Source organism: Sus scrofa, chromosome 6 (assembly GCF_000003025.6).
Source record: "Sus scrofa isolate TJ Tabasco breed Duroc chromosome 6, Sscrofa11.1, whole genome shotgun sequence".
Taxonomy (NCBI): Eukaryota; Metazoa; Chordata; class Mammalia; order Artiodactyla; family Suidae; genus Sus; species Sus scrofa.
The window spans coordinates 147773251-147800294 of NC_010448.4; the positions used below are offsets into that span (position 1 = coordinate 147773251).

The 27044-nt window shown below is 46.4% G+C and overlaps 1 protein-coding gene across 1 annotated transcript in view; it reads right to left on the reverse strand.

The window, feature by feature from the left end:
• The window catches only part of CACHD1 (cache domain containing 1), a 235983-nt gene continuing 210622 nt past the window's right edge, over positions 1684-27044 (reverse strand). Inside the window, 12 exon segments of the mRNA XM_021096540.1 lie at positions 1684-3419; positions 11782-11805; positions 11808-11882; positions 13036-13113; positions 14318-14479; positions 16255-16406; positions 18384-18500; positions 19047-19133; positions 19698-19858; positions 22260-22376; positions 22470-22569; positions 23679-23801. Coding sequence (XP_020952199.1) covers positions 3181-3419; positions 11782-11805; positions 11808-11882; positions 13036-13113; positions 14318-14479; positions 16255-16406; positions 18384-18500; positions 19047-19133; positions 19698-19858; positions 22260-22376; positions 22470-22569; positions 23679-23801 — 1435 coding nt within the window. The 3' untranslated portion in view covers positions 1684-3180.

A 27044-nucleotide genomic window follows, 5' to 3' on the forward strand; every position in this document is an offset into this window, starting at 1 on the left:
GGATGATTCTACCAGAGAGACATTTAAAAAATGCAGTCATTAGGGCAGGCCACTGCCACGGAAAAATGAGCTCATGTGATCTTACAGGCCTTCTTTCCACATATCGGTCAGTGTAGCAGGCCAACTAAACCTGTCTGAATAAAGCTGACCAAGTTTTCCAAATAGAGGTATTAATAAGGCTTCGTTGGGCATTCAAATTAATCAAGAAGTACAGGAAGAAAAGTTAACACAAGTTTTCCAAAATATCTAAAACAAGTGTATCCAAAAGGGGATACATCTGACATGAGAACTAGTGTGAATCTGAAGAACCCTCATATGAGTTGGGGATACAAATAGGAAATTTCCTTGTCTAGTTGTATTAAGTGACCTGGAACATCCTTAGCTTTTTTTTTTTTTTGTCTTTTTAGGGCTGCACCTGCAGCATATGGAGGTTCCCAGGCTTGGGGTCAAACCGGAGCTGTAGCTGCTGGCTTACACCAACAGCCACGCCAGATTCAAGCCGAGTCTTCGACCTACACCACAGCTCATGGCAATGCCAGATCCTTAACCTACTGAGCGAGGCCAGGGATCAAACCTGCGTCCTCATGGGTTCCAGGCAGAATTCGTTTACACTGAGCCACACCGGGAACTGCTCTTTAGCTCTTGATATTTGTCTGCACTGATAAGCAATGTTGGCTGCAGGTGCCAATATTAGGCACCGTGATAAAGTTTCCAAAACTATCTTTTTCCCTTTATACAACAAGAACACAGAAAACAAATATGTAAACATCATTATACGCAGTGCTTGGGGGAAGAGGACCAAAGGTAACTCAGAAGATCAAAACTCTAGAGTTCCCACTGGGGTGCAGTGGGTGAAGAATCCAACGGCAGCGGCTTGGGTCACTGTGGAGGTGCAGGTTCAATCCCTGGCCTGGGGCAGTGGTTTCAGGATCTGGTGTTGCCACAGATGTGGTGTAGATCACAGCTGCAGCTTGAATTTAATCCCTGGCCCAGGAACTTCCACATGCTACAAGAGCGGAGAAAAAAAAAAAAAAAAAAAAATCAAAAGTTTCACCCAAACTGCACAAACCTGTGTGTCTTCTTCTCCGGAAACTGCAAAACTTGGTTATGTTCTTCTTTAGGTATAAGCATTCAACTTCTTTCCCCGAAAGTTCTGGATGGGGAGAGATTCTTATCACTAAAGACACAGAATACGTCTCTCTCACTGTCTTTGAGTAGGCTGTCCGTATTTTATTTTCTAAGCTCTAAGTTTTGGGATTCAAAAGCACCAAGTTCCCCTCTATCAAGAGTCTAGTGTCCTAACACAAAGGTTCTCACCTCTAGAAAGACCCCAGTATTCCATGGAGAAGTGTCATCTCCTGGGAAGACAGGGAAGTCACTCATTCCCTCCGACAGTAAGAGAACAGTCATTTCTTTATTATTCACGACAGGGATTTAGATGCTCGGCAAGGGGGAGTTAGGGTCCACACATTTTATTTGCTTCTCGTTTTATCCCATAATAGTCTTAAACATCTTTGCCTCTTCAAGACGGTCAGAAAGCCCCTGAAGGTGACTGCAGCGTTGAAAGGAGGCTTCCTTTTGGTCTGGCAACTGACCTGCTAGTTGGTTCCACTACAAAGTGAATGTAATTTGCGTTGGAATCGAAGAAGTGGTCCATGAACAAATCACTCTCGCCACTAAAACTGTCCATTCATACAGTTTTATTTCACTAGACTGCAATTTTATACACAGTATGAAGAGGTTTCCTGATAGCACACATATAGTTTACTTTCTGTACGGCTGAAGAACCAATTTTTTTTTTTTTTTTTTTTTTTTTTACTTTACATTATATCGTAATACCCTATCATTAAAACATCAGTGAATTTTTTCCAACTACATATAAACGGAGATTTACCACACACGGTGCAAGAATATCTTTATAACATATTTGGATCACGAAATGTGAATCTAAAATACATCACTGTAATTAGAACACTACTTTAAAGTTACAATGCCCCATGTTCTACTAGCCAGATTTGATTCACCTCGGTATACATCACAAAGCAGTTTGGTGGGTATCTTCTTGGACAACTGGCAGCAGCTTTTAACTAGGATCTCAAAAGAAATCTTTGATTAAGAATCAGAATTTTGAATTTGACAAACTTCTTCCTTTCTGTGTTCAATAGTCCCGGAATCAAAGTGGGACATTTTAAAATTTATAGTCTCTAAAACAAGGACCATAAGCCAAGCCTCCCTTAGTTGAGAGGCTGGGGTTCTACGAAACCTAAGAAAAGCACTGTATGATGGGAAATGGGAATGAGTTAAAAAGAAATGTAACATTTCTTTAAAAGCTAGATTCCTCTGCCCCTCCCCGCCTCTGTCAAACACAGAGAAAGAATACTGAATTGCAAATCCAGATGTGTAGTTCCATGACATGACGTTCTAAAGCAAATGTATGTAAACAAATCAGAAAGACAGATTTCTTCATTTTCCCCTTTTGTGGAGCGAGGCAGTGGGATGGTATCAGTTAAATAAGAAAGAGAACTCCTTAACACTTCATTACACACAAAACAGCTAGGGACGATTTCTCATGTGTTTCCTTGTCTTTCCCCCAAAGTTTGAGAGTGTTTGAAAGTTCAATAAATAGTAGAAAAATAATCCTTTACTTAGAAATTTTGAGATGCATCGTTTAGAGCGTAGCGCGAGTTCCATAGCAACCGTGGTATCCAGGTACCGCTCAGAAACCAAGGGAAGCCTTGCAAGCGCGCACTGCGCTCGGGATGTGCCACGTTCCCAGTGTCTGGTGGAGCAGATTGTTCTCTCTTCCAGCTAGGGAGAGCCAAATGTTTCTGGCTCCTCGGAACATTCCTCTGGCTCAGCTTGACGAAAGGTTCCCAATGCTGCATTTATAGGTTTCGTCTCTGTTTAGAGGTCTGCCTTCTGTTCATTCCGCTGGTATCTTGGTGGGTTTATTCACCAGACGTGTTTCCCCTCCGTTTCAGAACCACCCTCGCACCCTCACCGATGTGATAGGGCCGTGGTTCCTCTCGTGTCGGGATGTGCCAACGGGCAGGAAGATGAGTGACACCGCTCTGGACACCGCGCAAACCCAAGGGGCTCTCCTGGATGGTAGGCTGGCTCTGTTTCCCGCTAGGACATTCGGGAGCTCCCAGATCCCACCTTTCAGATGGGGGTGCGGGGTCAGCATTCCGCGTCCACAGTGTGTACGGTCACGGCCGCCTGCAGGTGGTGGCTGTGGTGCAGCGTGGGGTGGTGCAGGCGGTAGTGGTGGAACTTGTGACTGAGGAGGGCGGCGGTCTGAGGCGGGGTGTCCAGCTCCAAGTCCTCGTCGTGGTTTCCCACGTCCACCCCGGCCGACAAAGGGTCGTTGGTGCACGGGGGGTTTTCACTGTCTTCCTGGGGGCTCATGGTGCTGTAACCTAGAGAGCGAACACAACAAACAAGCGGCTGAGAGCTGCCAGGTGCGGGGAGGTGTCACCTCAGAGGTGGGGACACTGGGAAGAGCTCCTCCCTCCTGCTACGGAAGCGCCACGGTCTGCAAGCCGTCAGCAGACGCCGAAGGGACTCTTTAAAAAGAGATCTTTGGCGCACCATTGTCTGAAAACTACTCCACGATAAACACATAGTCACGTGATCGTTTTGACACTATAAACAAAAACCCATCCCCCACGCCAACAAAACAAAAACGAAACGCACCCCAATCCTTTCCGATCCGTAGATCACCACAACGGACACATGGGGAAATATCCTGTGCTACTTTTCCCTGAGATAAGATGATGGCTATCTTTTACTTTAGAGGAAATTAAAAAAAAAAAAAAAAAAAAAAAAAAAAAGGCACTGCAACATGCCTCAATGTATTGCCACAGTAAGAACAAAAACAGCTGTCACCATCATCTGCACCTGCGCCAAGGCAGGCACTGATGTCCTGTCCGTTTTAACATCCGTTTTACAGGTGAGGGAGACGATGATCAGAGAGGTTAAGGAACTAGCCTGAGTTCCAGTGCCTAACAGAACGCTAACGCCACACACGCCCGGAGCAATGAGCAAAGGAATCAGCTATTCTCTGTGTAAGCTGGCTCACTGTATTTAAAGATAATTTCTTTTAGTATTCTAAGTAATACATATTTCAAAAGAAAATGCCCTTGCTGATCAAAGGATTCCATTCCAAGAGCCTTGGCGTGTTTTTAAATATTGCAAAAAAAAAAAAAAATCCCCTTTAAGAATTTTGAGAAGTGACAGCTCATTAATATTTCTGCTGCATCTATAGTTAGCATCAATCAGCACTCACCCATGGGTAGTGCTGGTCACATCTGTGGCTGCAAAACTGATGTGCTTGCATGCTGCCGAGCAGGAATAGTTTGTGGCTGAAAACGCATGCTTCATGCAAACATGAGAAAGGTGATTCTCTGTCTCAATGAAATGCTGCTCAATGACAGAATTCTCTCAGTCTAACTCAACAAATATTTATGGGGCATCTACTATGCATAAGACACCGAGCTGGGCACTGCAAGAGACGAGATGAAAACTCAATCCCAGCACAAGAAGCTCAGAAACCAGTGCTCGAGAAATAAAATAAAGACAAGCATAGTTCACGTCAATGATTCATTTATCAAAGTCCATCACAAGGCTGAAAGGAGAGAGTATGAATGCGAATGAGGGATGTCTCTTTTCCTTAAGGATTTCCCCACCAGGAGTTCCCATTGTGGCTCAGTGGTTAACGAATCTGACTAGGAACCATGAGGTTGCAGGTTCGATCCCTGGCCTTGCTCAGTGGGTTAAGGATCTGACATTGCCGTGAGCTGTGAAGTAGGTCACGGGCGCGGCTCGGATCCAGCGTTGCTGTGGCTCTGGCATAGGCTGGAGGCTACAGCTCCGATTCGACCCCTCGCCTGGGAACCTCCATATGCCGCGGGAGTGGCCCAAGAAATGGCAAAAAGACAAAAAAAAACAAAAAAAAAGGATTTCCCCACTAAGAGACACATACTTACAAAGTGAGGTTACTCTCGCGCAGATAATGCTACTTGCTAGAATGGAGGTCAAAATCCAGCACAGAATCCCCTAATTCTGGCTAGGGGACAGGGAAAGCTTCCCAGAAGAACTCAAACTTTAGTTGGGCTTAAACAGATGAATAGGAGTTTGGTTAAGGGGATAGGAGCAAGGCAACAGATGAACATGACTAAGATGTGTAGAAACACAAGGCTGTTCCTATACTGCTGGGATGAGTGCCAGCAGGTAGCTGGGGATGCGGGCAGGTGGAAGGCAGAAAGGTGAGTTCAAGTCAGATTATAAAGGCGATACCCAAGCATAGAAAATGGGGAGACAATACAAAATTTGGGGCAGACCAGAAAAAATATAGCATGATAATTTATAAATATATATATATATTTATTGGCTGCACCTGTGGCATGCAAAGTTTCCAGGTCAGGGATCGAAGCCGCGCCATGGAAGTGACAACTCCAAATCCTTAGCCATCAGGCCACCAAGGAACTCATTTCTGTATTTTAAGAAGAGTTCTGGTGGCAGTTTGGAGGGCGACTACAAAGGAAAGAGAGGGAAGCAGTTGGAAAGTTATCCCAACAGCTCAGAGGAGAGACAGGGAATTAAAACTACGGGATAGGTGAGACATCTCGGGGGTGGGAACGATAAGAGGTGGTCAGCAATTTGGATGCGGGGGGCTTGAGAGTAAGGGGTGGTTAAGGAGGCTGCAACTCAGAGTCAGGATGAGGGAGACTTGGAGATCCCGAGTCTCAGGGAAGGAAAGGAATCCTGCTTTGGCACGTGTTGATTTTGAAAGTGTATGTGTAACACGTGGAGATACCCAGCCAGAAAGGCACACCAGCTGTAAGTCAGGGCAGAGGAGGGGGAGTCTCTGGTTGTGTGGCTGTTATTACTGAGTGCCCTCATGGTGCCAGATGCCAGGTTGGGGGCTTGATAGAAAAAGGGATGCTGTGAGGCCCCACCTTCTGTGAAGCTCCAGCCAAGAAGGGGAAACACAGGCACAAAACAAAGGAACACAAAAGCCCACCAACTTGGCTTAGGATCCCAGAGGAGGGGACACTCAAGGTGGCCCTTATGGGACAGAAGGGGGTCCCTAGGCACAGAAAGGGGTGGGAGGCACTGCAGGCAGGGAGAAGAGCTTGTGCAGAGACGTGGCAGGATGGCAGGCTCCATGGACGTGAGGAAGGGGAAGAGCTTTGTGTGTGGGAGGAAGAGCAAAGAGGAGGCTGGACGGGCAGGCTGAGACGAGGTCCAGAGGGCTGCTCAGAGCTATGAGTCGGGGCTTCGATAACTCTGGGCTGGGCCAGGGGTGGGGGGTGGATGGCAATGACAGAAGGAAGGAGTGATCTGAGGCTCAGAGGCCAAGTCAGGGCTGGAGCATCAGCCCAAAGAGATGGCAAGGCCCTTGAGGGGGGTGTGTCTAAGAGGAGCAGGCCACTATTCAGGCGCAGGGAAGGGCTGGCTCTGGTGACCAGAGGGACTTACTGGTGAAGATGCCGGGAGGGTTAACACCTTCGGAGAAGGTCCAGATTTCTGGGTTCTGAGGCTGGGGGAACAGTGACCCTTTTACCCAAGATTAGGAGATTAGGAGCCAGAATGAGCCTCTCGGCTTCGGTAGTGCTAACGCTAGAGTGAAATGTGGGTTCTAAAACCTCAGTTACCAGTGCTTTCCACATAATGGACTCAAGGACTAGGAGACAAGTTTTAGCAAAAATCTCAGTGTCGATTATTTTTGGCCAGGCTTTAGTGCGAGGCTGTCTTCATTTTGCCTCCCAATACCTCCTGGATGCCTTCCTGTCTCTGCTCATTTACAAGCACCCACTGTAACTGACAGCTCATTTTCACATTCATGCTGCACAATGCATGGTGGTCCTTCTGCCTGGCTCCCCCTCCCCCCTTCTCTCGTCTTGCTATGGTGCTTCCTGTTCCATCTGAAGGTCTTTTCCGGGAAGTCTTCCCAACCAACACCCACCCCACCCAGCCATACCCACCCACAGGGGTTCTGCTGTCCCTTCTGTGAGCTTCAACGGCATTCTGTGCACATCCCTATCTTAGATGCAAAAAACAGGGCTGTCTTGTCCAGTAGTAAATGCCTTCTTAAAGTAGAAGGACTTCTGCCTCACTCAAGCAGGTGCTTAATTAAAAAAAAAACCACCACATAACTATTTCCTAAAGTGATGGCACTGATAAATTTAGCAGTGGGCTTTGTCTGGTGTGACATTTCCCAGTCTCATCTAACAGTGACGATGCTCTCGGATTCATTGGACCCCCTCCAGCATTGGACTTAAGAGTCCAGGGATGCTCAGAACCAGGCTGGTCACAGATCCAGGGTGGTGGTGATGGTGCAGCCGTCGCCAGGCCAGCTCTGGGGCACCCCATTTCTCCCAATGCTTTCTGATGAGAACCCCAGCAGAGACCCTCCCAAAGTGAACCCCTCACTCTGAGGCCACTCTGTCTTACTCCCTCAGGGTGACACTATTGCTCAACCCCTCTGTCACTTACTCAGCCTTCCTCCCATCTTAATAATGGATGGAAATCTGGAGGGAGGGAGCAGCACATGGCAGAGAAGGAGGAGAGAGCCAAACACATGCTCTCACTTAGAAAATTAATTGAGTGTTTACTCAGCGCTAGGCGATTCTGTGGGGGCGTTGGGAACGGTGATGCACAAGACAGTGCATGCAGGAGGCAGCACTACTTAAAACACAGAGGATATTTACAAATACTTTCAAAGAAAAACTTTACTCTTCAGAGGGTGTATGCAGAAAAGTTCCCGCAAAGTTAATTTCAAGGGGAAACAGGCTTTGGGAAGGAGGCCAGGCACCCATTAGGAATCAAAGAGTCACATTAGGCTTTTGCGCTGTGGCAGTCCGCTGATGTGTTTATCTGAAGGTGCTTAAGAAATTTCTCTTGATGGCAAGGGTTGTTAGGTCCCTCAGGGGACTCACTCGCCACCTTGTGGTCACAGTGAGTAACTGCAGGAGAGTATCGTACAGCTCCAGAAAATGGTTTTGTGGTGTACTAGGCAGTTTTTGACCAGCCTTTCAATGTTTGGTATTTGTCTTTTCTTTTGGAATTTATGCCACTAGGGGAAAAAAAACTCCTTTTTACCAAATAACTTTCCTTAATATACATTTGTATAAAGTTTCTAATAAGACAGTAACCAAAGCAGAATCACAAGGAGCAAATGCATATTGGTGGTTTTCAACTTAAAACTAAGCCAGTTGGTGATTAGATAGAACACATTTTCAGCAAAAATAATGGGCAAATAGAGCATAGTGGTTAATAGTCGAGTGTGGGAAACAATCATTCTAAGTGGTGTTAGAATACCGACAAAAATTTTTCTCCTTTTCAAAAACCATTCTTATTTTGAGCAATTTTTTTTTAAGATACAAAAAAAATGAGATTCCTTTAAAATTCCAAACTATTGGCCACATGAAATATTTCTAGTTAAAACGCAGCCTGATGTCTCCAAGCTTAGCTTGGGAACATTCAGAATTTTTTTTTTTTAAGGAATAATAAAGATATTTTTGTTTTTAAAAAAACTTAAAAAAACAAATTTTAATTGAAATATAGTGGATTTACAATGTTGTGTTAATTTCTGCTATAGAGAAAAGTCACATTCTTTTCCATTATGGTTTATCTCAGGGTATTGATTATAGTTCCCTGTGCGATACAATAGGACCTTGTTGCTTATCCAATATGTAATAGTTGCCGTTTGGTTTTAATTCTAGGAATATCACCCCTCATGAAAATCTCGTCTGTTCAGTACTTAGATATTTCGTTCCTCTGAGGTTTCCTTTTCTTTTTTGCACTGGACCCAAGAACTTGTGAACATACACTCACTGGGTACCCAAGAGCCATGGCACCGCCATCCTACCGGTTCAAAGGCCGGCGCCAAGGCCTCCTGCCCCCTGGATCGTCCATGATGTTCGATAAAAGTGTACTAGGTCCCCATCGCCTTCGTTCCACTTCTTTAAGGAAGCCGTCACATCCGGCCTTTTATCAGTCTTGTGAACACATGCACGCCTGTACGGTTTCGAGATGGACTATGAATTCCTTGCAGGCAGAAGTAGGTATGGAGGTGAGACGTGAACCCTGAGCTCACGTCTGCCATATAGAATTTCACGGAATCCCCATGACAGCTTTACCTGGGAAAAATGTCTAATCCTGTCTTACTTATTAGGAAATCGAGGTTCAAGGAGCTTCGCTAAGGTCTCACAACGTGGGGAGAAGGGGAGAGGTGGGATTCCAGACAAGCCCTCTGCTCCCTGCCTCCCTCCACTGGGCCCAGCAAGGGGCAGAGGCCCAGGACATTCACCCAAAGAACACGCGCCAGAGCAAGTCACGCGCCACGAAACCACCAGGTCAGACGGTCGGGTTTTAGCGTGTACCGACGGCTCCTCCTCTAGGCATCGCAGGGACCTCAACTTGAGGTCGCCCCTCTGAGGGACCTGCCACCCGGGTTCAGGGATGTGACAGCACGCGGTTAAGGGCTGTTGATTCTGGGGCACATTTGGAATTCGGTGGAATGTCAGTGTTTTCCACCGTTTTGGGTGTTGCCTTCTGTCTGCCCGACAACCTATTTTTCATTCCTTGGGGATACCAGGGATCCAATTATTGTGAAAAATGAAAGCAAGCAAGCCCTTAGCCAGACTCCTTGGCTTTCAGAGCCTGACACCGCACCATTGCTTTTATCTCGGCTGTGGCTTCGTATGCCGTTTTACTAAGACAATGGCAGAGCGAATGGAACGCCAGAAATGCCACTCAGCGTTCCAATTTCTGTGCTGAAGCTGCTTCCATCAGGGGCGAGAGAAAGCGAGGGAAGGGACTCAGGATTTCTGCTGAATAAGAAATCATTTCTGTTGAACTTTAGTAGCCTCAAACCTGTTTTGTTATTCAAAGGAGGAGAGGCACAGAACTGCCTGGCAGAATGAATTTATGCAGGTTCAAAGGTTTTCTTTCTTTCTTTTTTTTTCCTTCCTGGAAAAAAAGGCAGAAAGTCAAAGAAACTGAGAAATTTAAGTTCTGCTTTGACTCTCCATAGAAACCTGAGTTTCTATTTAGTTGATGGGAACAGTGTCATTCAGAGCTCAAATTAAGAGTCTCCAATTTACAAATCAGAAGTCTGGCTTCTCCTATTTTCCGAAGGGAGTTTGAATACCTGGCTGTTGTGTAAAAGGCAACAGAGGTTGCTTTGACGAAACCCACTCCTGCATCTTTTAGCACAGGTGTGGGAGCACACTGCTTGAGAACACTTCTTTTCTTTTTTTTTTTAGGGTGGATGTCGTGAAAGCAGAATAGAAAAAGCATAAATGCATTATTTATGCACTAAAAAAGTTCTGCTTCTGGGAAGAAAAGAAAGATTTCTGGAAAATTACTATTATTTTTTTTTGCTTTTTAGGGCTGCACCCATGGCATAGGGAGGTTCCCAGGCTAGGGGTCTAATCAGAGCTGCAGCTGACAGCCTATACCATAGCCACAGCAATGTAGGATCTGAGCCACATCTGCAACCTACACCATAGCTCACGGCAACGCAGGATCCTTAACCCACTGAGTGAGGCCAGGGATCGAACCCGCAACCTCATGGTTCCTAGTCGGATTCGTTTCTGCTGCATCACGATGGGAACTCCATAAATTGAACAGCTAGGTGGAAAACAAAAAAACGTGACAACTGCAGGCAAGGACCTATACGTCTATTATATTTTTGTGGAACAGGACCAGGGATGTCTAGAGAAATAGGATACACCTGGTGTAATCTGTGACAAGCCATGTGGACATCGGGGAGGTGGGAAGGCATGTGGTGGCCATGCCTTTGGTACAGAATGTGCACTGGATAACTGGTAGCTCATTTACTACTTAGCATCTCTTCACGACTCAGCTCTGACCCTTCCTGAGCTTCTTACAGGCCCGTTACACAGCCTCATGACTTTGTACATAAGAATCTCTTTGCCTCTAATATCTTTTGCCCTTCATTTTCTTTTCTTTCTTTTTTTTTTCCTTAATTTTTTTTTTTTTTTGGTTTTTTTGGTTTTTTTTTTTTTTTTTTGTCTTTTTGCTATTTCTTGGGCCGCTCCCGCGGCATATGGAGGTTCCCAGGCTAGGGGTCTAATCAGAGCTGTAGCCACCAGCCTACGCCAGAGCCATAGCAACGCGGGATCCGAGCCGCATCTGTGACCTACACCACAGCTCACGGCAACGCCAGATCGTTAATCCACTGAGCAAGGGCAGGGATCGAACCCGCAACCTCATGGTTCCTAGTCGGATTCGTTAACCACTGCGCCACGACGGGAACTCCTGCCCTTCATTTTCTTTAGTCCTCCTTCACGGCCCAATGCATGGGTTGTCTCTTTGGTGAAGGCTTCCCTGAGGCTCCAGGCCAGGCAGAAGGTCAGGGCGGGGGATGCCAGAGGACAGCGTGGACTCTCGCCAGGCCCAGAGAGCCGTACATGGTGCTGGTGTTTGCCAACCAGCAACGCTGGGCAGCAGGACCTCTGAGGATGCCAGTTTGCTGAGAATCAGGTGGGCAGTGAGCAAGTTCCACTGGATGACCTGAGTCCTTATTTATGGAGAAAACCCAGGAGGGGACCTGTGGCCCGAGGTCACCTTCTTTACACCTGGGGGTGCTGAGCCATCAGCAAAACTCCCTTCGGGCTCATGTTGTCATGGTGGCATGTGTCTTTTTGGAAAATGCTGTTAAAATCATTTACCGAGCACAGAACAGGAAAGAGAGAGCAGGGTGGGTGTGAGCACTGGCCACGAGAGCACCAGGAAGCCAGGCCTTACCGTGATCACTTTCTGTTCCTGAGCGCCCCAGTAGCGGCGCCTCCTTTCTGGGCTGTGTGCGTGCCGTTCGATGACCGCGGCTATAAACCGAGTATTGCTGACTGTGGGAAGGCAAGGATGGTTAGTCACCCCTAGGCCAGGATCGTCCAGTGCGCTTGCCCCGAGCAGGTTCATTTACTGGTGGGGGAATTATTCCTAGGGAAGCTAGAATAAGCCATTTTTCAAAAATTCTGAGGGTCAGTGGAGTTGATTTTGGGACTGGGGCAGCAGAGATCCCCAATTACGTCTCTCCAACATGCACCAACAAGATAGACACCAAACAGGACTTCCCTCGTGGCACAGTGGAAACCAATCTGACTAGTAACCATGAGGTTTCAGGTTCGATCCCTGGCCTCATTCAGTAGGTTGAGGATCTGGCGTTGCTCTGAACTGTGGTATAGGTCGAAGAGGTGGCTTGGATCTGATGTTGCTGTGACTGTGGCGTAGGCCAGCAGCTACAGCTTTGGTTCGACCCCTAGCCTGGGAACCTCCATATGCCACCGGTGCAGCCCTAAAAAGCAAAAACAAAACAAAACGAAAAAGACATACACTAAACAGTGAAGGCCAGAGTATCTCAACATGAATGGAACTCTCTCTTTTGATGTAGAAAGTGCTTTGTTTACCTCCCCCAAAGTTGTAGACATTAGTTAAGGGATTTTAAAAAACGCAGAGTTGATGATTCCCTTTCTAAAATACTACGTTGGAAAGTAATGAGGAAGATAAACAGAAGGAAGGGTGAGGTGTTTTAGACCAAAGCACTTAATGTAACAAAGAACATCATGAAAACTTCTGAGATTTTCCTAAAACAAAGCCAATGCCTATGCTTTAACTCTGATGAAAACGGGGAGAGAAGGGGCGGCAGGGAAAGAATCCCATCATATCAAAGCACCTTAAGTTTCAACACAAGAAAGACTATCTGGGGAGTTCCCATCCTGGCTCAGTGGAAATGACCTGTAACTATGAGGATGCAGGTTCCATCCCTGGCCTTGCTCAGCGGGTTAAGGATCAGCGGTGCCATGAGCTGTGGTGTAGGTCACAGACGCAGCTTGGATCCTGCGTTGCTGTGGCTGTGATGTTGGCTGGCAGCTGTAGATTGGACCCCTAGCCTGGGAACGTCCACATGCTGAAGGCGTGGCCCTAAAAAGCAAAAAAAAAGGCTCTCTGTTACAGATTAGCCTCCTCTGACACGGTCGCAGAGCCCGGCCGGATACTCACTGATGCCTCTGTCCTCGTGGCTGTCGTCATCTCTTTCGTCTCTGTCGTTCTCCAGGTTGGACATACGCACTGACATTTCTGCCCGTCGTTAAAAAGAGAGAAACACGATTATGTCATCGAAAAACGTCACCCACATCAAGACCCTGCAGAGGGCTCGTGTGATGGCTGGGCGACAGCGTTCCAACGGGAATGAACTGACGCCCCATCTAATTTGTTTTAAGGAGGAATCTATTTGTTTTAAGCAAGAATCACAAGAGGGAGAACAAGAGGCGAAGCATCAGGAGGGGCACCTGAGATCGATTTCTGAAGCCAGAAAGAGAAGAGAAGTGGATTGAGGCTAAGAGATCTTTAATCCTCTCCTCATGTGCTGGAAAGGGAAGGAAGGGGTCTAAGACCTCGGCTGATGACGCTGATGTTAACAGCATCCTTGAAAAGCCGAGCCGAGGGAATCCTGGATGAAGACAGGGAGCCTGGCTCTAACCGGATCTTACCAAGAGCTTGCTACCAAGTCAGACCATGTGATCCCAGGATCCCCGGTCAGGCTGTGACCACAGTGAAATAGTCCAGCATCAACTTATCATGACGGCTGCCAGGCTTCTGACCAATTTCAGAAAAATCATGCATGAGTCTTATCTCCACAGAGGTCAGGGGAACACATCCCTCGGGCTTTAGGGAGGATACAGATGGTCATTACATGGTTTTGTCTTGCCAGGGAGCAGAGATACCCCATTTAACTCTTGGTATGGAAGCCACGGTTGCCAATGAATCATTCTGTATCTGACTTCCAGTACGTATCCCCTCCTAAGAAGTTCCTTTGAATGGTTTCCATTCACACGCTACAATAACAGCTGTAAATAGAAGAGATTCACCTTCTTGCCAATAGCGATCTGAGGTATCTTTGGTCTGTCTTTCTGGAACAGCAAAAGCAGCCTCTTTGAGCCGAGTGAGGAATGCTACTTCCCACTCGCACCCCAGCCCCCCGACTGGCTTCTTCCGGAGGCCGGCCGTGGTGGGCGAAAGCTGTGTAAGGACAAGAGGATCTGGGGATTTTCTGAGGCATCAGATGGGGCTTGTGGGGTTTAGGCCCTAAAGACTGAGCTGGGAGTGAAAGAGAGAAGCAGGCTTTGGAGACTTCAGAATCGACTCCACGGGAGCAAAAGACACAGAGCTGTTCTTACAGGAGCGTAAAGGCTTCCAATGGGTCCCCATCCTTCCGGCCTGGCAGCCTCCCCAGGAAGCCTGCTGCCTCCTTCAGAAGCTTTGGGAGTCACCTCGAGCTCACCTTGGGCAGCGAGAGGAGACATGTGCTGGTGGCTGCGCCGATGGATCTGATGGCGGTAGGCGTACACGGCGAGGACCAGGACCATGACGCAGCCCATGATGCCTCCGGCCACGGGGCCCACTGGGGCGCTTTTAATCATGTTCAACGTGACAACCTCATCACCTTCATTAAAACAAACAGAGGCCCTTCGTAAAGCTTTCCCGCGGGAGGGGGATGCTGGGGATGGGGGTGAGACAGCGGGAAGGGATTTAGTGAAGACGTAGAATCAGCTGCCTTAAGCTTTGCATTCCTTTAAGGCCACCCATCAGGACACGGGCATAGTGGCTGCCTTTCATTCCTGGTGCTTAAATTCGATGGTGGCTACTTGGCAGAACAAGGACACCATCGGCAAGGCCTGGGAAAATAAGCGGGTGGGGAGTTCCCATTGTGGCTCAGTGGGTTAAGAACCTGATTAGTATCCAAGAGGATGTGGGTTTGATCCCTGGCCTCGCTCAGTGGGTTAAGGATCTGGTGTGGCTACGAGCTGTGGCATAGGTCGCAGAGGTGGTTCGGATCTGGTGTTGCTGTGGCTGTGGCATAGGCTGGCAGCTGCAGCTCTGATTAGACCCCTGGCCTGGGAACTCCCATGTGCCACAGGTGTAGCCCTAAAAAAAGCCCCAAAAAAGCAGGAGACTGGAGTATACTTATACATGTAGTGCCCAGCTGAGGGGCTCAGCTCTGGGGTGTGGGCTACTCTTAGTACCCAGGTGAGGGCGGGCAGTGTGGGTCTCTCAGCATGTATTTACCTGATACCATTTACTTCAGTGGGTCAGGCATATGACCTCCCCAGAAGGATCACATTTCAAAGCTCACAGGTTCCTTTTAAAACACCATTTGAGCTTTTCAGTGGAAACCTGCACGTGGGCATATAAAGTGACTTCTGGGAGTTCCCGCTGTGGCTCAGTGGTTCACAAACCCGACTAGTATCCATGAGGATGTGGGTGCAATCCCTGGCTTTGCTCAGCGGGTTGAGGATCTGGTGTTGCCATGAGCTGTGGTCGCAGATGAGGCTCGGATGCCAGCTTGCTGTGGCTGTGGTGTAGGCCGGCAGCTGCAGCTCTGATTTGACTCCCAGCCTGGGAACCTCCATATGCCACAGGTGCGGCCCTAAAAGACCATTAAAAAAAAAAGGTGACTTCTTAGAGCATGGTCCCTTCATCCAGGTCCTAACCTGGTCCCACCGTTGTATGTGACCTCAGACCCCTTCCCGCCTTCTTCTACTGTTGGGATACTGCGGGGAGATGTTAGAATGAAGCGTGAGCCAAAGGTTTAGATATCTATTCACCTGCCAACTAAGCCTGAGGAGCTTGTGTTCAGTCCCGAAGGAGAATCTCAGGGGAGGCACACAGCAGTATTTTTGAGGTCTTGGGGCCTGATCCCAGCATCAATCCTCCTAAGAGTATCATAGTCCCCACCCCGCCTCCGCCTCAAGCCATCCTGGGCATTGGATAGCACTGGCTTCTGTTATCCCCAAGGCCTGAAATACTGACTTGGAACCATAGGGCTTCTGCCTTCAGAAGCGGTGCAGCTGCAGAACAGAGGGGCTGTGGTCACTCCACCACTGGCCCCGCGCTTTGGACAGCTGGGATTCGCGTTCATACCAACTCTGCAGTTCAGCCATGCAGAAATCAGACCTGCTACTTCTCAGAACAAGCTCTGTGGAAACGAATTTCCAGGCTTGCACAATTCGGCAGGAAAGATGGCCCTTCACTCTGCTGCACAGAATTATCTAGCCAGCTTTGAAAGTCATTATTTGCCTCGGTTTTGCGACTAAAACCTACTGGCAAAGGAATCAGGGAAGTAGGATGGAGAATCATTTTAAGATTTTCGTCTTAGGAGAGGGGCAAGAAAATATGCATTCGAGTATCAAAATATTTTGGGTTCCCCCTCAAACATACCTATTGCCCCCATGTCATCGACATAGGGACTTTTGGCTCCAACAATCCCCCCGAAGCATTCTTTCTGGGGCGCACAGTAGGATTTGTCCAGGTGGGTCTTGCCATCGCTGTCCACCATGCACCATTCACAATCCAGCACGCCAAAGCAGTCCCTGCCAGAAAGACGATGCTGAATGTTGCAGAAGGCGCTGTCAGGAGGGGGAGAGCACACGGCCTTGGGCTCAGGCGGCTCTCGGGAGGGCCATGACTCACTGCAGGATGCTGCGGCTCCTTGAGCTTTCAGTTCCTTTCCTTATAAAAGGAGGAGGGCAGCAGTCTGCCCGAGGAAGCCCTGTTTTATGTCCCTCAACAACTTGGGGATGAGAGAAGTAGAACTGCTCTCTGTGAATGAAACCATGAAATCCACACATCATGCATGGATGAGGGCGGAAGGACTCAAAATGATCTTCAAAGACCATGTGGCCCCAAGGCTTGTTAGATGTTGGCCCAGCATCCCCCAGGTCTAGCATAATCAGAGGAAGGCAGTCATATGAAAGTTTGCCTTTCTCTGTGTATCTTCTATCATCTGTACAATGAGTTCCTGAGTCCTCAGCAGACAAGCCAGGATACTCCAGGAGAAATGTTTGAGAAGTGCAAATTTTAGAGGAACATGAATTCGAATAAATTCTTAGGCGTTCTCGTCATGGTGCAGCAGAAATGAATCCGACTAGGAACCATGGGGATGCGGGTTCGATTCCTGGCCTTGCTCAGTGGGTTAAGGATCCAGCATTGCCATGAGCTGTGGTGTAGGTCGCACACGTGGCTCGGACCCTGTGTTGCAGGGGCTCTGGTGTAGGCTGGCAGCTACAGCTCTGATTTGACCCCTAACTGGGAACCTCCACATGCCATGGGTGCGGCCCTAAAAAGGAAAAGAAAAAAAAAAAAAAAAAAAAAGAATAATTTCTGAACAGCCGAAGTTATTCCAAAATGGGATTGGAGCATTCCTGGCTATCGCTCTCCTGTAAAAGTGGGCATCTTCTAGGCAGCAGAGAAATCATCTAAACCTCCAAGAACCCATTTGGTGCCACGATTCTCAGAGTAAGTGAGTTAGTTATGCTCACCGTGCACACATAAGGGGTGATGGGCATGGAAACAAGCAGGAGTTTAGGAAATACTGCATAAGGTAAACAGATTTCTTTGTTGTTAATTTCTCAATACGTTATGTGCATTATGACATTCTAAGAGAATACACAGTGTTTCGCAAGCTTAATTGGCTTTGGGTTATTGCACACCACGTCAAATGAATCTATCCCATGTCCTACCATTCCTTTGCTAAAATATATACCAAAAGGAGGACTGGCTGCCCCCCTTTACCCACTAGCTCTGTTTAGTCAGATGGCTGGCAACCTGCAGCAGACTAGTCCCAAACACCTAGGGAGGAGGCGAAGGGAGCTGGGGACACGAAGTTTTTAGTTCTCAGAACTGCCAGGAAGCATATCTGCTTTCATTCTTTTTCTTTTCTTTTCTTTTTTTTTTGTCTTTTTGCCATTTCTTGGGCCGCTCCCGCGGCATATGGAGGTTCCCAGGCTAGGGGTCTGATCAGAGCTGCAGCTGCCGGCCTACACCACAGCTCACAGCAATGCCGGATCCTTAACTCACTGAGCAAGGCCAGGGATCGAACCCACAATCTCATGGTTCCCAGTCGGCTTTGTTAACCACTGAGCACGACGGGCACTCCAAGCATATCTGCTTTCTAAAAAATAATTGAGGAGTTTCAATGTGTCACACACAGAGTGCAGTTTTGTTTCCAGGACCCCTGGCTCCTGCCCTTGCTCTTCATGCCATTTCCTCTCTTCCTCCTCCTCCTCTTTGAAGAACTTTCCCATCCATAGATGAGGCTACGAACATATGGTACACGTGCCAAGGAGCTGTAACAAGTGGAAACCGAGTAACCCTGCAGCTAGGGGATAAAAGGCTTGTAAAAATCAGTTTTTGATCTGCGAAACTGGTACACTTTTTAAAAAAAGACAAGAGTGGGAATGAGAAATATCAGCAGGAAAAGCTCATGAGGCTGCCCGTCCCTAGTCTTGGCTAGCTTCTCTTCCCGCCGCTACGATGTGGACGTGGCATGAGCCCCAGGCGCTGCTTACCCACTTTCCATCCTTTGACTGCACTGGCTGTTGACACACTGGTGAAGAGCATCCTGCAGGCTGGGGTCGATGGCTGTGTACGTCACTGGCTCCTGGTGCACCTCACAGCTTGGGTTTCTATGCAGGAGCAAGTCCGGAAGTCAAGATCGATACCACCCACATTCCAAACCCTCCATGACCTTGGCTCCTGACAGTACCACCCAGATCTGGGATAGCACCCTGGCCCTGCCACTTGGCTACAAGAAACCTTGGGCCAATCCGGTCTGATGTAAACAATGCTGTATTATGTGTGAGCATGCGCGTGTGAAAGATTTCTACCTGCTTATCAAAGGCTTAATTTGGAAACTAAATGACTTACTGGGCATACAGTATCTGGCACATAAGGCACTCAGTTAATGCTTGCAACAGTCTCATGTTTTTTCAGGTAGGACATACACTCAACAATTGTGTTGCATTTATATTTAAACCTGAAAGGAGACTTCATTTAAGACATTAGGGAGTTTGAAAACCGGCTCACAGAACAATTCCATCATTAAAATAAATCACCTTCTTATACTTCCAACCCAAAGCAAATTTATAAACAAGACTCCAGTATATGTATACTCCCAGTATAAACACGTAGTGTACACACACACACACACATGCACACGCCGCTTTACTTACCTATTCTCTGCATTGGTGAGGTTGCCAGTGCACTCATTGACCTCTAGAGGGCACTCACAAGGACATTCACATTCATTTTGTTCCATTCTGAAAAGCAAAGAGAAAGTAACCATGCAGAAGGTGGATAAACTATATTATACATGCCTGAGGGCAGTGAAATAAAGACACCATGTGCTAGTTAAAAGGGACAGTAAAAGAAAGTTATCACCAAAGGTTTAAACATGCAATGGGCCTCAATCCACTGTTTTTGAACAAGGATGCTACAAATAACAAAGCTCTTAATGCATCTGTAACCAGGACTTCCCTTTTCTCTAGGAGCATCTGAGCATTATACATGTATCTTTTTAGGGCCGCACCCGCAGCATATGGAGGTTCCCAGGCTAGAGGTAGAATTGGAGCTGTAGCCCTGGCCTATATCACAGCAAACACGGGACCTGAGCCACGTCTGCGACCTACGCCACAGCTCACAGCAATGCCAGATCCTTAACCCTCTGAGCAAGGCCAGGGATCGAACCTGCGTCCTCATGGATGCTCGTCAGATTCGTTTCCACTGAGCCATGACGGAAACTCCTTTATATATATTTTGCTGTGGCATCAGTTAAAATATTCAATAGTGTGGTAAACAGAAAATATGACCCATCCCATTTTTACCGGTGACAGTTAAGACACAGCCGGTCCACCATGCTACAGGCACAGAAGGCAAGAGAGTCACATGTTTCGTTGACAATGCCGACAAACGCATTGGTTCCTGGGATCCTTGCCAGTCTGTATTTAGAACAGTGACTGCCATGCACAAGGTTTGTCAAATCCCCCTATAGACAACAGAGGTGTCAGAAGTGACAGACAACAATGGAAAGAAAACATGGAAACAACCCTTCAACCAGCTGCTGAAAAGAGCTTACAATAAAACTTCATTTCTTTCTGATTACAACAGTAATATAGTCATTATTATAAATGTGGAAAAGAGAAATTTTTTTGTGATTACCATTAGTCAGAGATAGTTCTCTTTTAACACTGTGTACATATTAGTAATTCTTGAATCTATGCATATATAGATAACATTTTTATAGTCGGTTTTATCATCTTTTTTAAACACATAATAATACAAAATGAAAATAACTGCAAGACGCAGTGAAAGACAACTTTCAGGTAAGGAATAGTTTAAAATCTACTCAAAGGCAAACCTAATCAGTCCAAAAACATGCATTCCCCCACCTTCCCTTGGATAATAAACTTCTGTTCTAGAATAATACAGTTATTTAAAACCCAAAGATGCTTTAAAGAGGCCAGTTTCCTGCTTCTAGAATATTCGAACAATCCAACTAAAGCAGGCATCCTTTTTTTGTTCTATCATCAGAAAGTGTGATAGCCAGCTTCGTGAAATACTCTATTTGCCCACAATATCAGAAAGCCGAGGATTCTAAAGCAGCATTGTAGGGGTCAGTGTGGTTATTTTTTGGCACGTGTCCTAGGTAATATGCCAATTACTGAATCTCAGGCCCCGGTGTGCACGGTGAGCATAACTCACTCACTCACTCTGGGAATCGTGGCACGGAGTGGGTTCTTGGAGGTTTAGACGATCTCTCTGCTGCCACCTTCACAGTACAAGCGACAACACAGGCGTCTCAGCCTATTAGCTCCAATAACCAGGAATGTGCCAATTCCATTTTGAAATAACTTGGGCTGTTGAGAATTTATTCGAATTCATATTCCATGAAAATGTGGACCTCTCCAAAATTTCTCCTGGAGTATCCTGGCTTGTCTGCTGAAGACTCAGGAACTCATCATATAGATGATAGAAGATACACAGAGTAAGGCAGACTCTGCCGTGACAACCTCACCTGACGGCTTCCCTCTGTGGACACTCATGTTGCCAAAGTCTCCTTTAGAGAAAGGACCCCTCGGCATGGGTGTGGGGTTCAGCAGGGTAACAATGACTTCCCCTCCTTTGAATGCACTATCTTAACAGATGCGTTTTTAAAACTCTCCTACTTCTCAGGCCATTGGTTCTGCAATCACTTTTTCTTTCTCTTTGGAGGCCGCCCCTACGGCATCTGGAGGTCCCCAGGCTAGGGGTCAAATCGGAGCTGCAGCTGCCGGGCTGGGCCACAGCCACGGCAACATCAGATCTGGGCCGCATCTGTGACCTACACTGCAGCTTGCTGCAACGCTGGAGCCTTCACCCACTGAGCAAGGCCAGAATTGAGCAGACATTCTTATGGATAACAGTTGGGTTCTTAACCCGCTGAGCAGCAAGGGGAAATTTCGTTGTTACAATTTCTTAATGACACATGGAATGACTTGTGAATGCATTTACTTCCTGAGAATACCTTTTTTTTTTTTGTCTTTTTGCCTTTTCTAGGACCACTCCCGTGGCATATGGAGATTCCAGGCTAGGGGTCTAATCGGAGCTGTAGCCACCGGCCTACACCAGAGCCACAGCAACAGCGGGATCCAAGCTGCGTCTGCGACCCACACCACAGCTCACGGCAATGGTGGCTCCTTAAGCCACTGAGCAAGGCCAGGGATCGAACCCGCAACCTCATGGTTCCCAGTCGGATTCGTTAACCACTGTGCTATGACGGGAACTCCTTGAGAACACTTTTTTGAATGTTGGTTCTATGATTATCCATTTTAGTTTTCTCTCAGCGAGGCGTATTTACAAATAAATAGGTTTATCTAAATAATAAGTATATATAAAGAAATAATAAATAAGTATTTCTAAATAAATACCTAACTGTATCTAGGTAAGTTCGCAGCACCTCAAGTCACAAGAGTATTCTAACCAAAAAAAAAAAATTGGGGGATGATCTACATGAGGGCTCTCATCTAACAAGGTGGATGACCAAGAACTAACCGAACCTGGCTTGAGGAATTTAAGGAGACCGAATAACTTTTAGACGACAAGGAGAGAGGACCACATGCATTTATACAGGATGCAGGAACACACCTCAGCAGACTTTTCAAAGGGCTTTCGTTGGGTGAGTCTCTCCACAAAAAAACCAAAATACCAAGCATGAGACTTTAAAACATTCACTTCTCCATTCTGGGCTTGAAATCCCACAATGTCAAATGGGGGAGCGGGGCTAAGGTCCTGTCCCGTCCCATCATGCTAATTCCCAGGCAATGAAACAGCCAGAAGCAACCACCATGCGGACATAACCCACATTCCACAGCTAGAGGGGAGACGAGAGGGTTGGGCAATCAACTTACCACCAGGCTCGTGTTGAATTTATAAAACCTCTGGACCGTTCTGTCGCTGAAGCTGTTGCACAGGTTTTTCTTTACAAAGTTGGGGTGGTTCAGGATGTCATTTGCTACCAGGGGCTCCTGTCAAGGTTAAGCAGAACGGAAGGCAGACGCCATGTGATACATGAGCCACAGCCCACTGGAGAACTTGGGCTCTAGCTTCGCAACAAATACCTTGTGGGTGATGTGCTGCTGTTCCACGGGCGCGTGTCCTTTGGGGTCAATGAGGGTTGGATGCGCCACCAGATAACCCCTGTCCTCCATTATGAAGCACCTGTGCCAAGACAATGACATTCCTCGTTCTTATAAGCTGCTGAGAGCGTCTTTCTAGCCCTGACACAAACTACATGTATCTCGGGCGCTCCCTAAATATTCATGGACAAAGAGAGGAAGGCTGGCAGTCAGGTGACAGACACATTCTTCTTGGGGCTCTGGGTCACCCGGCATATAGTTTATCCTGGACGCTGAGGTCACTCACCTACTTTGTATAGACGGCAATCACCCAGTCTAAGTAAGATGAGCTCAAAGATTTTTGCAAGAATGTATAAAGTGAGACGTTTCCCTTTTTTTCTGGGGAGCTCGAGTCTGAAAGCAGCAGCCTTGAGTATTTATAGGGACACATTTTAAGCAAACCATATAATCTTTTCTTTCGATGAACAAACATACATAAGATACAATATGCAGGGGAAATACAAAATATATTTGACGGAAACACCGATAAGTAAAGCTAGAACTGCTCTAATCAAGGCTAGATTCTGCTCTTTTTTACTCTTTATTCATCATAACAGTTTGCCGCAAATCCTGCATTTCCCTGTTAAGGGCCAATGTGAAATGTAGCAGTGATATGACGCGTGGGCCATGAGAGTGAAATGAGAAAGCTATTTTTAAAAGGGGCCTGTATTAAATCAAGGGGATGCCCTTACTTTGATCAGACATGTTCTTTTGAAATTCAGGCGGCAAAGACTTTCCGTTCCATGAGCCTCTTTCTGGGGAAATGTACAAAGGAACAGTCTAAGCGGCTGAAAACCTCACAAAGGCTTTGGTTTAGTAACTAAGTTAACATCAAAAGTACTACCCAAGAGTACCCTCTGGTCTTTCTAGCCCCCACGATAGGGGAAACCTGTAATGACTGATTCCTAGAGAAACAAGACCTTTTAGAGAATTCTGTGCCACATGAACTCTCCTTGTTAGAAGCCAAATCTGTTTGTCTCCGTCATAAATGGCATGCATCTTAGAAAAATCAAAGAATGAACACATCCAGGTAATGGACTCAGTTGCTGGTATTGACCATGACAGCGTGGTTGGCCTTTAGCGAAAGATACCTGACATCCCTTTCTTTGTTATTTTGCACGTAGAGAGGTCTTGTGTCCCCGAAGGGCTTACCTTATTTTGTTGCCACCGTCCTGGTTACACACTGGGAGTAAGTCCATCAGAACTTTGTAGAAGTATCTAAGTGTGAAGTCAATGCCCATTACAGCCACTGTGTGCCCGGAAGACAGCTGTGTGCTGTGAAAAAGACCAATGTGAGTAAGAGGCATGTCTGATTGAAAGGTAAAAGCTCTGTTCAGTCATAAGGACCTTGTAGAGTATCAGAAACATACACCTACTGTTCCTCTTCAATTTCCAACCCTAGAGGAACAATTAACTAAATGACTGATCTCACAATACATGGACATTTTTGGGGGGGTCTTTTGGGGGCTAAACCCATGGCATATGGAAGTTTCCAGGTTAGGGGTTGAAGCAGAGCTGTAGCCACCAGCCTATATCACAGCCACAGCAACGCCAGATCTGAGCCACATCTGTGACCTACACCACAGCTCATGGCAGCGCCAGATCCTTAACCCATGGAGAGAGGCCAGGGATGGAAACCGCATTCTCATGGTTCCGAGTCGGGCTTGTTACTGCTGAGCCACAGTGGGAACGCCAATACATGGAAATTTGTTGAGAGAAAATTTAGGATTAAAGGTAGGACTCTCTAAACAACACAAGCCCAAAACACGGGCAGTCGTGGAACATGGCGAGTCTTGAATACAGATGTTTAGGCAACAGCTGGATTATTCTTTGGCAAGAATACAGAGTAGGAGGGATAGGTATCAGGTAGGAGGTTGGATGTCTGGCTATTATGATTCCTTCCAGCAGGGAACCTTTAGACAAGGAATCCCTATGATCCCCTTAACTGTTTGCTTCATTTTCTTTCTTTTCTTTTTTTTGGCAGTACCCATGGCACGGAGAAGTTCCTAGGCTAGAGACTGAATCCAAGCTGCAGCTGCAACCTATGCCACAGCTGTGGCAACGCCACGGACTGCAAAGACAATGCTGGATCCTTAACCCATTCCACCACCGTGGAACTATTTCCTTCGTGTTCCAGATAATGACACTGTGAGTTCAACAGTATTAACTGACTAGTGTCAGGCTCCACAAAACTTAGCAAGAACAATGTCTGGGTTTCTCCCTGTAACACTAAAGTTGGCTCTACTCAGAACTCAGCTCGTATTCCCGAACAAGACTCTCTTGTTCAGAGGCAACTTTGGTCTCCATCCTAAAATGCTCCTTTCCAAAACGGGAGCACCAAGCTCCTGTTTGGGGCTTGCAAGCCTTTTAGCTCTGGAGTCAAGCAGAGCTGGGGCCAAATCCTGGCCTTGCTGATTTCTATCTATGTGGCTCCTGAGATACTAGTTAACCTTTCTAAGCCTCCGTTTTCTGATCTGAAAATGGGGTTAGTAATAGTAATAGGTCAAAAGGCTGTTACTGGGATTAAATGAAAGTGTGTTTACAGTGCTTAGCAAACTGCCTAACATACTGAAAATACCCAACAATGAAAAATTGCTCTCAAGAAAAGTGAACAGGGCTTAAATCTTAGACCTAGACAGAGAAGAAACTTTTTCATCTTTCAAAGAAATTGCCAGATATATCAGAAGCATAAACTTCTGACATGGAAGTGAGTCTCCCCCCTCCCCAACCCCTGTTTATGTTCATGGATAGTTGGAGGGGCTTGGGTTAACACTCTACTTTTGTGGCTGAAAATGTGCAGGGTTTACTCAACGTGGCATGTTTCAAGAGCCCAACATCTCTCCGCTTGATTTCTTTATAAAGAAAATACCAGAAGAAAAATGGGGCTGTTATTGACAAAAACCTTAAAAGGAGTAACTGGAACGTGCAGAAGAAACGTCCCAAAGTAAAACACTCTTTTCGAAGATCAAAACTTGGGCGTGAAATTAGCTTTGTCATGTAGATAACTGGTTACTGTCAATAGTGATACTAACATACTAACCCAGTCTTCACCACTTCCCCCCATTCCTCCTCCCAAACAAACAAACAAATAAACACGAGACAAAGGGACCATGACCTGTAATGAAATTTCGATCAGAGAAAGTGCTCAAACTGCTTTTGGCACGGCATGGGGAAGCCCATTGTGGGACTGCTTTGAGAGGCTACTGCATCAACAAGAGGCCCTATTATTACTCAAGAAACTTAAATTCTACTATGGAAGAAATCCAAGGCTCAGTTACCTTACAAGATTTCTGCATCGTAGAACATGATGGTTTGTTGAAGCATCAATCAAAAGCAGTTTAAACCGCTCTTGCTTATTCAGGAGTGAGTGATGAAGTCTAAACAATAACCATCATTACAGAAGGTTTACAATTTATAGGCACTCTGCAGGCATCTCAATGCACCATTTCAATTGTTTCTCACAGAAACCTAAAACTAAAACTTGGGGAGGTTAAGTATTTGGCTAACTAGTGGAAGAGGGAATTTAAACTCTGTGCCTTCCATTTCAAAGCATACATTCCAAACCCATAGGTTTTCTGCCTCCTTAGATCTGCCTGGCACTCAAGAATTTCTAAGCAATTTCATACCATTTCTTTAATTTCCTGTGAAGACATCAGAAAGGAATGATAGTTCTCCATTTTAGAAATGAAAAATTAGGTTCAGAATGGTTAAAAAGAAGATTGATTGATTGGTTTAGAGACTAGTATGAAATCTGGTTCCTTGTACAACACTTCGGCTGCCTCAGTGAAAAGATACAATGCTGGTTTTTAGGGACAAGTTGATTTTGGTTCTAAATTTTCCTGTATGACTGCCATCTGTTCCCGTATGATCAATATGCTGAAGTAAAAGAATATATGTTGCCCATTGAAGTCTAGCATTTGAAAAATGTACACGGTTGCCATAGCAACGCACAAAGACTACCCCAGAAAAATCAAACCAGGTCTACATTTCCCAGCACAATGGTCCATGCTGCTTGCAGCACTGTGGGGAGATGTCCGCTGTCAAAGACTCAACCGACCAGTCCCTTAATCTTTGACTGTACCTCACCCTCTCTACTGTATTAACATCCTTTTTTAATGCACGCATGGATTCTCGGGGCTCTAATAATGCTGATGAAAGAATCGCAGCATCGTTACTATAGGTAACTGATAAGTGAACACTGAGACACCTGTCCTCAAAAGCACAGCCCAGTCACTTCTGAACACGAGTGCTTCATGAGCAGCTGAATATTAGCATAAGTTATAAGGTCTCTCTTCTGACCTATTAAAACGCCAGTTATTTAAAGCATGAATAGCATGATAATAAAAATTGATCTCATGTATTGGGACTCAGCACAGGCAAGCTAAGCATTTTACATGTATCATCTCTAATTCTCATTATATCAGTTCCACCTGGGCGTTATTACCTGTTTTACATACGAGGCTCAGGGAGTCATGGACTATAGCAATAACTTAAAAAGTATTTAACATTTATTGACTC